Source organism: Littorina saxatilis, linkage group LG14 (genome assembly GCF_037325665.1).
Source record: "Littorina saxatilis isolate snail1 linkage group LG14, US_GU_Lsax_2.0, whole genome shotgun sequence".
Lineage (NCBI taxonomy): Eukaryota > Metazoa > Mollusca > Gastropoda > Littorinimorpha > Littorinidae > Littorina > Littorina saxatilis.
Genome location: NC_090258.1, coordinates 15005874 through 15020873, shown reverse-complemented (window position 1 = coordinate 15020873; position 15000 = coordinate 15005874). Strand labels below are relative to the sequence as shown.

Below are 15000 nucleotides of genomic sequence, written 5' to 3'. Positions count from 1 at the left end.
CACACACACACACACACACACACACACACACACACACACACACACACACACACACACACACACACACACACACAATATGCAGTAAATCATCGATACAACTTTAATAGAAAACCCAAAACAAAAAACTCAATCATTAAAGGCACAGTAAGCCTCCCGTAAACCATCACAGATACGGTCAGGCTTTTACACACAGTACAAACACCCTTTCATTTAAACACTCACCGATTGAGAACATCCTAGGTGCCCTCCGTAAAGAGCGAACAATTTTCAAAGAATTTATTTTTGCGTGGTTTATCTTACCCCTGAGCCATCGTGAACCCGTGTGATCCAGTTTCCCTTTTTCACAATGTAGTCGTCAGTTAGTCATTTGAATGCGATTCGATGTGAGCTTATCTACAATAGCACGTTTTTATGCACGAAACAAACGGCTGTGGTTCACAAGAACTCTAGCGATGGCTTTTGACTGTTGAGAGGAACGGCGATATGCATAAACCGTCGTCTGCTACGACCCTTGCGTGACCCTGCTTCCGGGCTTTTCTTTTTTCAAACTTTCACAACTTCGAATTGTAGATTACTGATCTTGTCTTGATGAAAAAATAATTCTTTTATGATTAAAGAATGTTTGTGTAACAAGCTGTCAATTTATTATTTAGATTTTAAAAGTTAGGTCTAGCGCAAAAAAGGCACCACGGTCCAAAAACATTCTGATAATCATCGATCCACGGCTATGGCCAGTTTACATCGATAGAATGAGACCCGAAGGGAAGTAACTCATTTTTGACCTGAGTTCAGGATGGGTCCAAAAAGTGTTCGAGACAATCTGCAAAATTAATTCTTTAAAAATTGCTCGCTCTTTACGTAGGGCACCTAGGATGTTCCCGTTTGGTGAGCGTTCAAATGGAAGGGTGTCTGTACTGTGTGTAAAAGCCTGACAGTATCTGTGATGGTTTACGGGAGGCTTACTGTCCGGGCGTGATTTCCGGTATTGAATATTCATAAGAGCACCAAAACGAGGCGCCATTGTTGTAGAGGACCAAGTCCACGAAAATAAATTCTTTGACAATTTCTCACGCTCGACAGAAAGCAGCCAGGATGTTCCCGTTCGGTGAGCGTTCAAATGGAAGTATGCTTTACTGTATGTAGACGCTCGGAGAGCTCTGTGATGGTTTACGGGAGGCTTACTGTGCCTCTAAGTCTTGAAAGACAAGCACGAGAAATGCAGTCAAGCTTAAAAAGAAAATGTCAACGCAAATACAAACCCCATAAAAATAGAACACGCACATGGAAGGCGACAGGAAAGTGGTAAAGTAATAGACGATATTTGGAATAACTCTGTCAGGATTTCCAAGCGTTGTGGAATAGTTGCGCCCCACTTTAGTGAGTCAAACAAAAACACGTGGTTGACCACTTAAAACTAGCAATCGCAGCGAATAATTGACTCCGATGTGTATAAAATCAGTTCACACGGCAGTCTCCAAGTTAGAAACTATTCAAATGTAGGTGTGGGTTGTTCTCTGGAGTTGGGTACCACAGAGGGTCATTGGAATGAAATGATAAGTTTGACAGTTTTGTTCGTTACTACGCTTCTTTATGTGTTTCTGAATGTTGCTTGATGATGTTAAAGCTATTAAACAATATTTTTACTAAAAATATAACGTGTTGTGTATTTGTCATTTGGGCAAATACGTCCAATCGAGAGGCCAAAATGGCGGGTAATTTGTGACAAGCTGTTGGATGAAGCAATAACTGGGTCGTACGGAATGAAAGACACCCGAAAAAGCCCATGAACAGTTTGTAACTCATCATAAACGCATGCATTTTCAGTACAATGAGTACTGTTTGCAGAAGATCAACACAATCTGAAATATTAACCATAGTTGTATGTGGTCAACTTTGTAACGTGTCGTTTCACAGCAGCCCGAACTTCATTTGCACAACACAGACCCACTTAGGCCACAAAAAAAATAGTCTGTTTACGGTAACCCGACCGACCCTATTTTTTTTCGCGCGAACCTAGACTTTTTTTTGGCATTTGGGGAAAAAAAACAAATCCTTTTAAATAACGTAAAAATATGTTTTTTTGGAGAAAAAAAAATGAAAAAAAAAAAATCCCGACCTACCGACCCTATTTTTTTGGCCTATGTTACCGTAAACAGACCTTTTTTTTTTGGCCTTATCACAAACGCACGACTATGTTTGGGTGTAATTAGTTTAGCACACTTCGTAACACGCGTGCAGAACGCAAGAAAAAAGCAAATAACGTCCACAGTTTTTTGCAATCTGTCCATTTAAAACTGTCAGAGCATTTGGTTTCCCCTTTTTCCTGTTACGATGTTATTGTTGTTTGTCCTGTTATTTCAATCAAAATGATTTTGAAGCAAACTTCTTTCGTACTCAACTACACAGCATTCTTGCGGAAGGATATCTATACACGGCCCGTTGTACCGTTGCGTTGTAACGTCTCCACAAGTCGGCGGTTTGAAGTTTCGTTTCTCATCTGCTCGCTCATGTTACGATGTTATTTTGACCATTCGTTGCTGCGCTAATGGTAAGATGTTTTTTCAAGTTCACAATATAGTATCAGTTATTGTTAGATTTTACTGTGATATCCAAATTTATCAGTTCTAATGTCAAGAAAGCTGAAATCATATCAGATCGAGGCGTGATCCAAATTTATCAGTCCTAATGTCGAGAAAGCTGAAATCATATCAGATCAGATCAGATCAGATTGTTAAAAATCTGTATCTACTTTAACAAGTTATTTCTTCTTCTTCTTCTTCGTTCGTGGGCTCAAACTCCCACGTACATTACGAGTGGGTTTTTACGCGTATGACCGTTTTTACCCCGCCATTCAGGCAACCCTACGCCGCTTTCGCTTAACTTCAAATCTTGTAAAAAATCTTGATCTACGTTAAAAAAAAAGTTAAAAAAAAGAAGTTACAAATCTTGTCAGGAGGGACCTCCCGGATCGCCTTAAGTGAAAGCCTAGTTGTTCCTAGGCTCTGTGCAGTAGGCCAGACTGCAGTGGCTGAAAGGCGTCAGTCTGTACACGACGAAGGACCCACAGTTGCGTACAGTGACAGGCGACTCCCAGTGACAGCACTTGTTGCTCCAGTGGGCACAAGCACGTGCAGCTTTCTCTGTTCCTACTGCCGGCAGCACACCGCCTTGTAGGTCAAGCCAGAGCGGCGCGTCCGTGCCACAGTGGTTTTTCTGAAAGAGTTCAGTCCAGTCTTAAAGCTATAACACTTTCATTCTGAAACATCGTGGTTTTTTTCGCAATTAACTAACGTTTGTAAAGGCGAATACAGCGTTTGCATAAATCTGTGCAAATGAATGCAATCATGACAAACTCACACACACACAACAACAACAACAACACACACACACACACACACACACACACACACATACGCACGCACGCACGCACGCACGCACGCACGCACGCACGCACGCACGCACGCACGCACGCACGCACACACACACACACACACACACACACACACATTAATTTATGCCCCCTTACCGCAACACACGTGGTGGGGATGACGGCATCAGCCCCGTTGAGTAGGAAGCGGTACCAGCCCACGGCCAGGTTCTTGTCACACAGGCTTCCGTCACCATAGTCCACGCTTCTCTGGCTGCTGTCTAGCACAGTGTGTGAGCCAAACGCACATGGTCCTGTAATATGAACACTGAATTTTAAGTCTACATTCTCCGAACGCACAGGGTCCTGTAATATTAACACTTAAGTTCAAGTCTACATCCACCTTCTAGCATTTGTCTTCTCTTACAACACACTGTATGAGCCGAATGCACGGGGACCTGTAATAATTTGTACATTCTCCTTCTACCATTTGGCTTTTCTTACAACACACTGTATGAGCCGAATGCACGGGGACCTGTAATAACTTGTACATTATCGTTCTAGCATTTGGCTTGTCTTACAACACACCAGGGTAGCCGAATGCAAGGGAACCTGTTATAACTTGTACATTATCGTTCTAGCATTTGGCTTGTCTTACAACACACCAGGGGAGCCGAATGCACAGGGACCTGTAAGGCCCCCCCCCCAAAAAAAAAAAAAAAGAAAAAAAAATTAGTTTGTTTACGGTAACATAGGCCAAAAAAATAGGGTCGGTAGGTCGGGAATTTTTTTCCTTTTTTTTCTCCAAAAAACATATTTTCAAGTTGGTTTTTTAAAAAAAAAATTTCTTCTCCCAAATGCCCCCCAAAAGTCTAGGGTCGCGCAAAAAAATAGGGTCGGTCGGGATACCGTAAACAGACTATTTTTTGTGTGTGCCTAATAACTTGTACAATATCGTTCTAGCATTTGGTTTTTCTTACAACAAAATGTATGAGCCGAATGAACGGAGACCTGTAATAATGTGTACATTGTCGTTCTAGCATTTGGCTTTTCTTACAACAAAATGTATGAGCCGAATAAACGGAGACCTGTAATAATTTGTACATTGTCGTTCTAGCATTTGGCTTTTCTTACAGCACACTGTATGAGCCGAATGCACAGGGACCTGTAATAAGTTGTACATTCTCGTTCTAGCATTTGGCTTTTCTCACAACACACTGTATGAGCCGAATGCACGGGGACCTGTTATAACTTGTAATAATGTGTACATTATCGTTCAAGCATTTGGCTTGTCTTACAACACACCAGGGGAGCCGAACGCACAGTGAATTTCACGTTTGCTATGATCGTTCTAGCATTTGGTTTCTTTTACAACACACTGCTGGAGCCGAACGCACCGGGACCTGTAAAATTAACACTGAATTTCACGTTTACATAACCAGGGAGCCGAACGCACCGGGACCTGTAAAATTAACACTGAATTTCACGTTTACATAACAAGGGAGCCGAACGCACCGGGACCTGTAAAATTAACACTGAATTTCACGTTTACATAACAAGGGAGCCGATCGCACCGGGACCTGTAAAATTAACACTGAATTTCACGTTTACATAACAAGGGAGCCGAACGCACCGGGACCTGTAAAATTAACACTGAATTTCACGTTTACATAACCAGGGAGCCGAACGCTGTGCCGAAAGCTGTGCGCCTTGAGTCGCCTAGTGGTGAGATATGTGCGCGTTCTAAATTCTCGTATTATTATTATTATTATTATTACATTCTCGTTCTAGCATTTGGCTTTTCTTACAACCCCGCGAGAGCCGAACGCACATAATTATATGAACACTGAATTTCACGTTAAATATTTTCGTTCTAGCATTTGGCTTCTCTTACGGTATTATTAACACACTACGGAAGCCGTTTGTACAGTGACCTGTAATAACAACACAAAAGTTCACCTTCATATGTTCGCCTAATCTGTAGTTCAGCTCATAAAATATTTGGTTTAAACAGTGTTTATTCAACAATTCATAGATAATTCAACATAATACATGTTAAGGATCAACAACAAGCTCAAGCTTATGGTGGTGACCCTAACAGGAGAATTTATCATACGGATTACAATATCTTGCGACGAGGCTTTGACACATGTTTCTTTGAACTAAAACAAACAAGAATATGCGTACATTTGTGTGTAAAATATATTGAGCTATCATGAAGAATTTTTGACACTTTTGGCCTTCCATACATACAGGACTGGGTGGCCGAGTGGTAACGCACTTGCGCTCGGAAGCGAGAGGTTGCGAGTTTGACCCTGGGTCAGGGCGTTAGCAATTTTCTCCCCCCTTTCCTAACCTAGGTGGTGGGTTCAAGTGCTAGTCTTTCGGATGAGACGAAAAACCGAGGTCCCTTCGTGTACACTACATTGGGGTGTGCACGTTAAAGATCCCACGATTGACAAAAGGGTCTTTCCTGGCAAAATTGTATAGGCATAGATAAAAATGTCCACCAAAATACCCGTGTGACTTGGAATAATAGGCCGTGAAAAGTAGGATATGCGCCAAAATGGCTACGATCTGCTGGCCGATGTGAGTGCGTGATGTATTGTGTAAAAAAAAATCCATCTCACACGGCATAAATAAATCCCTGCGCCTTGAATATGTGCGCGATATAAATTGCATAAAATACAAACAAGTCGCGTAAGGCGAAATTACAACATTTAGTCAAGCTGTCGAACTAACAGAATGAAACTGAACTCACTGCATTTTTACAGCAAGAGCGTATACTCGTAGCATCGTCAGTCCACCGCTCGATGCACAGGCAGTGAAATTGACAAGAAGAGCGGGGTAGTAGTTGCGCTGAGAAGGATAGCACGCTTTTCTTTATCTCTATTCTTTTTAACTTTCTGAGCGTGTTTTTAATCCAAACATATCACATCTATATGTTTTTGGAATCAGGAACCGACAAGGAATAAGATGAAATAGTTTTTGAAACGATTTCGGAAAATTAATTTTAATCATAATTGTTATATTTTTAATTTTCAGAGCTTGTTTTTAATCCAAATATAACATATTTATATGTTTTTGGAATCAGAAAATGATTATGAATAAGATGAACGTAAATTTGGATCGTTTTATAATTTTTTTTTTTTTTTACAATGTTCAGATTTTTAATGACCAAAGTCATTAATTAATTTTTAAGCCATCAAACTGAAATGCAATACCGAAGTGCGGCCTTTGTCGAAGATTGCTTGGCCAAAATTTCAATCAATTTGATTGAAAAATGAGGGTGTGACAGTGCCGCCTCAACTTTTACAAAAAGCCGGATATGACGTCATCAAAGACATTTATCGAAAAAAAGAAAAAAAAGTCCGGGGATATCATTCCCAGGAACTCACATGTCAAATTTCATAAAGATCGGTCCAGTAGTTTAGTCTGAATCGCTCTACACACACACACACACACACACACACACACGCACACACACACACACACGCACACACACACACACATACACACACACACACACACACCACTACCCTCGTCTCGATTCCCCCTCTATGTTAAAACATTTAGTCAAAACTTGACTAAATGTAATAAAAAATAAAAAAATAATAAATCCCTGCGCTTAGAACTGTACCCACGGAATACGGGCGATATAAGCCTCATATTGATTGATTGATTGATTGAAATTGTTAGCCTACCCGATAGACTGTGCTGTTCAGTCTTGTTCCAGAGAGATTGAAGTTCGTCCCTGAAGGCTTGACGCACACTCTGCAGTTCTTGTTCAAACATCAGTCTGGAATCTGTAAGTGGAATAAAAAAAGCTATGTATATTATTTTCTCTTTGTACCCCTCCCCCTCCTTTTCCCTTACTCTCCCTTTTTACATCTATGTCCTTCGTTTTTTCTGTCTGACTGTCTGCCTGACTCTGTCCTCTCCCACACCCCCACACCCCTCCCCTCTCTCTCTCCCCTCTCTCTCTCTCTCTCTCTCTCTCTCTCTCTCTGTCTCTCCCCCCCCCTCTCTCTCTCTCTCTCTCTCTTTCCCCTCTCTCTCTCTCTGTCTCTTCTCCCCCTCTCTCTCTCTCTCTCTCCCCTCTCTCTCTCTCTCACTCTCTCCCCTCTCTCTCTCTCTCTCTCTCTCTCTCTCTCTCTCTCTCTCTCTCTCTCTCTCTCTCTCTATCGTTGTATGTAGGGACTAGCTGTATGAAAGGACCATATGGAGCTAAGGCAAAAAAAAAAAAAATGTCTGTTTCTGGTAACATGGATAAAAAAAATAGGGTCGGTAGGTAGGGATTTTTTTTTATTTTTTTTATTTATTTTTTTTTTATACCCCAAATGTAGACCAATAAAACTAACTTTAAAAATCGCGCAAAGAGACTGGATTCACTATACATAGAGACAAGACACTCAACACATTTACAAATCGTCAGCGGACTTTCGTTTTCACACGTTTTTGGCTCACGTAAGTGTAGCCTATGCGATCGTAACTTTGTCTGTCTGTGCGTGTGTGCGTGCGTATGTGCGTGTGTATGTCTGTGGTAGAAACTCTAACATTTGAAGAGTCACATTACATTGACGTCACATTATGACGTAAGAGGGTTAGACGTCACGCGAAGGAAGTACTGAAAGTCTCGGTCATTATTATTTTGAGCGCGCCGAGACTAGTTGGCAGTCGTGTCCTTGTAAGTAGGCTACATGCAGACAGACAGATCTAGATCTAGTGTCTCGCTTCTTCACCTATGCTCTTTCTGTGTGTGTGTGTGTGTGTGTGTGTGTGTGTGTGTGTGTGTGTGTGTGTGTGTGTGTGGGTGTGGGTGTGACGGAGTGATTGAGTTTGTGTTACTGTTTGTTGATTTCTTACGGGAGCCTTGAAGGCTTCGCCTCTTGTTGTTGTTCATTTTCTCACCCTGTCCTTTACCACCAAAAAAAAAAAAAAAAAATTTGAGTTTGGAAAAAAAAAAGTTTAGGGTCGGCGCCGAAATTTAGGGTCGGTCGGGTGACCAGAAACAGACAATTTTTTTTGTTGGCCTAATGCTAGCGCTATCATCCCTCGGTAATAAAGTTTTCGAGTTCGAGTTCTCTCCCTCTCTTCCTCTCTCCCTCTCTACCTCTCTATCTACCGCTCTCTCCCCCCCCCTCTCTCTCTCTCCTCTCTCTCTCTCTCTGTTTTTCTTCCTCTCTCTCTCTATCTCCCTCTCTCTGTCTCCCTCTCTCTCTCTTTCTCTCTCCCTCTCTCTCTCTCTCTCTGTATTACTTCCTCTCTCTCTCTCTCTCTCTGTATTACTTCCTCTCTCTCTCTTTCTCGCTCCCTCTCTCCCTCTCTCTCTCTCTCTATCTCTCTCTCTGTATTACTTCCTCTCTCTCTCTCTTTCTCGCTCCCTCTCTCTCTCTCTCTCTCTCTCTCTCTCTGTGTATTACTTCCTCTCTCTCTCTTTCTCGCTCCCTCTCTCTCTCTCTCTCTCTCTCTCTCTCTCTCTGTATTACTTCCTCTCTCTCTCTCTCTTTCTCGCTCCCTCTCTCTCTCTCTCTCTGTATTACTTCCTCTCTCTCTCTTTCTCGCTCCCTCTCTCTCTCTCTCTCTCTCTCTCTCTCTCTCTGTATTACTTCCTCTCTCTCTCTTTCTCGCTCCCTCTCTCTCCTTTCGTCTCTTGCTCTCTCTCTCTCCCTCTCTCTCTCTCTGTATTACTTTCTCTCTCTCTTTCTCGCTCCCTCTCTCTTCTCTCTCTCCCCCCTCTCTCTCCCCCCTCTCTCTCTCTCTCTCTGTATTACTTCCTCTCTCTCTTTCTCGCTCCCTCTCTCTCTCTCTCTCTCCCCCCCCTCTCTCTCTCTCTCTCTCTATTACTTTCTCTCTCTCTCTTTCTCGCTCCCTCTCTCTCTCTCCCCCCTCTCTCCCCCCCCTCTCTCTCTCTCTCTCTCTCTCTCTCTCTCTCTCTGTATTACTTCCTCTCTCTCTCTCTTATCCATTCCCTTTCACTCACCATTGATGGACTTGCTGAGAATGTCCACATCCTTTTCATGCGTCTGCTTCAGACTGTCCAAGTCTTCTTTCAGCTGTTCATTCTCTTTCTTCAGCTCTTCATCGGCAGCCTCCAGAGCTTTGCAAGACTGGCAGCTCGTCTCAGAAGTCTCGTAGGGTGTCCTCGGGGTCTTTTGCTCCGCTTCCACCAAAGACAGACGGGCCTTCAACTCATCGACGAAGACGCTGGCGATGACGGCGTTCTTGTTGTTGTTGCTGTTGTTGTTGTCGTCGACGCAGACGTCGGAGAGGAGGTAGGGAGGAACCTGACAGGTGTAGTTGCCTCCCGCAACAGGTGTGCGGAGAGTCAGGTAGAAATCGCCGTTGTCGTAGCCGCTGCTGGGCAAGGTGCCCAGTTCAGGATTCTGTGATAGACATTTGGAGTGACACATTGTGTGTGTGTGTGTGTGTGTGTGTGTGTGTGTGTGTGTGTGTGTGTGTGTGTATGTGTGTATTTGTGTGTGTGTGTGTATATATATATATGTGTGTGTGTGTGTGTGTGTGTGCGCGCGCGCGCGTGTGTGTGTGTGTGTGTGTGTCAGGATGGTTAGACAAAGGGAGACCACCCAGACCAAAGCAACCTGTTCCAAGGTAGGTAGGTGGTGTCCCCTGTCTTTCTCTTGATCAGTTCGCAAACACAATCATACTGCACTCGGCTAAAGCTTCACTGCGTCGCTATTTTCTCTCATCTCCCCCCCCCCCCCCCCCCTTTTTTTTTGGTTCGAATGTTTTAGTGTCTGTTTTTAACAGTAAGGCACGAGCCCGTATTTGGCGGTGCAAATAGGGACGGCCCCATGGATTATGGGTAGAAATGGATAAAAACCTGCAGCAAAAGAAAGTTTAAGACGGTTATTAATCTTGGTAACTTCTTCTTCTTCTTCTGCGTTCGTGGGCTGAAACTCCCACGTACACTCGTGTTTTTGCACGTGTGGAATTTTACGTGTATGACCGTTTTTACCCCTCCATTTAGGCAGCCATACGCCGCTTTCGGAGGAAGCATTCTGGGTATTTTCGTGTTTCTATAAGGCCAAAAAAAAAATAGGTGTGGTTACGGTAACATAGCCAAAAAAAATAGGGTAGGTAGGTAGGTAGGCAATCACTTTTTTTTTTAAAACTTTTTTTTCTAATGTGTACAAATTAAACCTACTTGACAGGGAAATAAGTGTGCGACACGGGCGCTTTCGCTTTCATTGCGTTTTTTGCACTCGTTTTTTTTGTTTTTTATATTTAGTCAAGTTTTGACTAAATATTTTAACATCGAGGGGGAATCGAAACGAGGGTCGTGGTGTATGTGCGTGTGTGTGTGCGTGTGTGTGTGTGTCTGTGTGTGTGTGTGTGTGTGTGTGTGTGTAGAGCGATTCAGACTAAACTACTGGACCGATCTTTATGAAATTTGACATGAGAGTTCCTGGGTATGAAATCCCCGAACGTTTTTTTCATTTTTTGGATAAATGTCTTTGATGACGTCATATCCGGCTTTTCGTGAAAGTTGAGGCGGCACTGTCACGCCCTCATTTTTCAACCAAATTGGTTGAAATTTTGGTCAAGTACTCTTCGACGAAGCCCGGGGTTCGGTATTGCATTTCAGCTTGGTGGCTTAAAAATTAATTAATGACTTTGGTCATTAAAAATCTGAAAATTGTAAAAAAAAATAAAAATTTATAAAACGATCCAAATTTACGTTTATCTTATTCTCCATCATTTGCTGATTCCAAAAACATATAAATATGTTATATTCGGATTAAAAACAAGCTCTGAAAATTAAATATATAAAAATTATTCTCCATTTTTTTTTTTCGAAATCAATTTAAAAACACTTTCATCTTATTCCTTGTCGGTTCCTGATTCAAAAAATATATAGATATGATATGTTTGGATTAAAAACACGCTCAGAAAGTTAAAACGAAGAGAGGTACAGAAAAGCGTGCTATCCTTCTCAGCGCAACGAATACCCCGCTCTTCTTGTCAATTCCACGTGCACTGCCTTTGCCACGGGCGGTGGAGTGACGATGCTACGAGTATCTATACGGTCTTGCTGCGTTGCGTTGCGTTCAGTTTCATTCTGTGAGTTCGACAGCTACTTGACTAAATATTGTATTTTCGCCTTACGCGACTTGTTTTTTGTTTTTTTTTGACAAATGTAATAAAAAGTTATAGGATCGGCCCCTAAAAATAGGGTAGGTCGGGTTACCGTAACCACACCTATTTTTTTTTTTAGGCCTAACCCACCGAACTCTGACATGGTGTACAAGATCTTTTCCTTGTGCTTGCGTGTACACACGAAGGGGGATAGCAGGTCTGCACATAAGTTGACCTGGGAGATCGGAAAAATCTCCACACTTAACCCACCAGGCGGCCGCTGCCGGGATTCGAACCCTCGACCTTCCGATTAAGAAGCCGACGTCTTACCACCCCGCCACAGCGCCCGTCAATCTTGGTAGCAAAAACGTTGACTTGTTCTTTCTGTTTAGGCTAAGCAGGGAAGTTTGGGGCGGAGGGAGCTCTGCCCCAACGAGCAGACAAGTACAGCACTCTTCTTTTTCTTCTTCGTTCATGGGCTTAGACTCCCACGTTCACTCATGTTTTTAGCACGAGTGAATTTTTACGTGTATGACCGTTTTTGCCCCGCCATTCAGGCAGCATACGCCGATTTCGGGGGAAGCATGCTGGGTATTTTCGTGTTTCTATAACCCACCGAACTCTGACATGGATTACAGGATCTTATCCGTGCGCACTTGATCTTGTGCTTGCGTGTACACACGAAGGGGATTAAGGCACTAGGAGGTCCGCACATAAGTTGACCTGGGAGATCGGAAAAATCTCCACTCTTAACCCACCCGGCGGCAGCGACCGGGATTCGAACTCACGACCTCCCGATTAGGAGGGCGACGTCTTACCACCACGCCACTGCGCCAGCACTCGACTTAGGATGGATTGTTCTATAATGGATAGTGTCCCTTGTTAAAGCCATCTTAGTCGGAACATGAACAAATATGAAATGTTGACGGTCTGCCCACAACTGAGCAGGTAGAATCACAAAGGATCTAACTCGGCCTTGGACAGGTTGCACTGCACATGGTAGAGTACCTTGTAAAAGCCATTTCTTCTTCTTCTTCTTCTGCGTTCGTGGGCTGAAACTCCCACGTACACTCGTGTTTTTGCACGAGTGGAATTTTACGTGTATGACCGTTTTTACCCCGCCATTTAGGCAGCCATACGCCGTTTTCGGAGGAATAAAAGCCATTTAAAATCGGAATTTAAAAAAGTGTTCAACTGTCTCTCCACTGAATTAGCGAAAATACAAACGTCTTCCTGCCTATCGGGATATCTAAGATGCCCCCCCCCCCCCCCCCTGTCCCACTCCCCCAAAATGCGGTTAAAATACGCTTTGCTTATTTCATAATGTTTTTTCTTAATTCATAAATTCAACTGACAGCTGCAAAAAAAAAGAAGGTTATAGAGTCAGCAGTGTACATATAAGGTCTGTCTGGTTACCATTACCAAGATTTCCCCATACACCTTTGATACCTATTCTTCTTCTTTCTTCTTGTCGTTCGCTGTTAGATCGTCAGTCCGGACTGCAGGGCGAAACGTGCTGTCCTCTCATACCTATTCAAAATACGTCAAAATTAACTCACAGTCCAGGCGACCTTTACGGGTGGCTGACCCCGGAAGAGGAAGTGGCCGCAGGTCAGACGGATGGTCCACCGCTGGGTAGAGTTGTCCCACAATGCAACGGGGTCTTGACTCGCTTTCAGCGTGTGGTCCTGCGTCATCAGGCCATCTGTGCACACAGGCGTATACTCTCAGTAAAAACTCCAGGCATGAGATTAAATAGGTTAAGGATACATACGATACCGGTACATACACAGCCGGGCGGGGACTTTACCAGTCATTTTCTTCTGTCGATGTGACCAAGTCACCGAAACAAACGTGGTTCTCGAAATCATTCTGTCAGTTCCTGGTATACATGCAGAATAAGAGACGGTATTTATATGCGAGTCCATTATTCGCATTATGACGGCTTCCCGAACTTTGTTTCGATTTTTAACGAAAGAAATTTGTCAGTTCCTGGTACACATGCAGAAGAAGAGACGGTACTTAAATTATTGGTGAGTTCATTATTCGCATTATGACGCTTCCCGAACTTTGTTTCGATTTCTAACGTAAGATATTTGTCAGTTCTTGGTACACATGCAGAAGAAGAGACGGTACTTATATGTGAGTCCATTCTTTGCATTATGACGGCTTTCCGAACTTTGTTTCGATTTTTAACGAAAGAAATTTGTCAGTTCCTGGTACACATGCAGAAGAAGAGACGGTACTTATTGGCGAGTCCATTATTCGCATTATGACGGCTTCCCGAACTTTGCAACGAGTTTTAACGTAAGAGATTTGTCAGTTTCTGGTACACATGCAGAAGAAGAGACGGTACTTAAACGTGAGTCCATTCTTAGCATTATGACAGCTTCCCGAACTTTGTAACGAGTTTTAACGTCAGAGATTCCACTTTCGGAAGAGAGGGTCAAGAAGAGACGTCTCGGTTTGTTTAATCGGTGTCGTTTGTCATTAAAGGCGTAGTCTTTCCCGTGCGAACGAGTCTGCTCATCATCTCAGATCTGGCCATGGGATAAGGCTATCTCTCCACAATCCCTTTGTGTCACATTTTTTTTTCGACCTCAGTTGCATGCAGGCTGCTTCAACCCTGAGTTGTTTTGCCTTTGTTCCCTTTTGTTGTTGTATTGTGTCACATTTTTAGAACAATTGCTCAAACCGGAATGAAAATGACTCAAGATCGGCTTCGTATATATATCCAGCGTTACGAGCAGCAATGCGTGTGTCTGAACTTAAATCGTCAAAAATCAACTGAAATATCATAATTGTAGTCACTTCTTAATTTTTACCTGATCAAAGTCATCTGGCAAAATCGGGAAGGGGGGAGGGGGGGGGGCGGTGTGAAACACGTGTCAAACGTAGTCTTCGTGCTTTCTGTGCAGTGTAGGACTTAGTTTTTTTTTTTAAATTTCACGGGCACACGGTAATCTTTGAAAGTAGTTCATGAAGACATCCTCACTCTGCACACGAAGCAGCCATGATGTTGATTTTTGATATGCATCTAGGTGGAGGGATGTTCTTTTTCTTCTTCTTCTTCTTCGTTCCTGGGCTTAGACTCCCACGTTCACTCAGTCATTTAGCACGAGTGGATTTTTACGTGTATGACCGTGTTTATTATATATGTGTTTCAAAATTTCTAATTACCTCCAACTTGCAGAAACACGGAGTCTTGATGGGAGTGGAACGATCCGTCTGTGTCCACGTTGACTTCAATCGTAAGATTCCCAGAATCCTCCGTTGTGACGTCACGCAATAACAGGCCGCCATTCGTCACGTGCCTCACACGTTTCCCGTAGGGGGCTGTGGGTAAAAAATTATCGTGAGCCATCGTGGCTACCATCTGAGATCCCCACTCGCTGTCGAAGATCCAGTGAATATCTACCACGCGTTCTTGGCTCTGGGTCTTGAAGGACCATGGGAACGTGACTTGCTTCCCATTGCAGGAGTAGACCACTGGGTCGGGTTGCGTTTCCCATTGAAAGCTGTAGACCATCCCT

General features: G+C 43.2%; 1 protein-coding gene across 1 annotated transcript in view; it reads right to left on the bottom strand.

Moving 5' to 3' along the window:
- Positions 1 to 82: 82 nt before the first annotated feature.
- Positions 83 to 15000, bottom strand: part of LOC138947197 (uncharacterized) — a 17533-nt gene continuing 2615 nt past the window's right edge. Inside the window, exons 2-7 of the mRNA XM_070318631.1 lie at positions 14648 to 14998; positions 13027 to 13172; positions 9351 to 9753; positions 7072 to 7173; positions 3527 to 3681; positions 83 to 3213 (exon numbers count right to left, since the gene is read on the bottom strand). Coding sequence (XP_070174732.1) covers positions 2986 to 3213; positions 3527 to 3681; positions 7072 to 7173; positions 9351 to 9753; positions 13027 to 13172; positions 14648 to 14998 — 1385 coding nt within the window. The 3' untranslated portion in view covers positions 83 to 2985. The remainder of the gene's footprint in view (positions 3214 to 3526; positions 3682 to 7071; positions 7174 to 9350; positions 9754 to 13026; positions 13173 to 14647; positions 14999 to 15000) is intronic.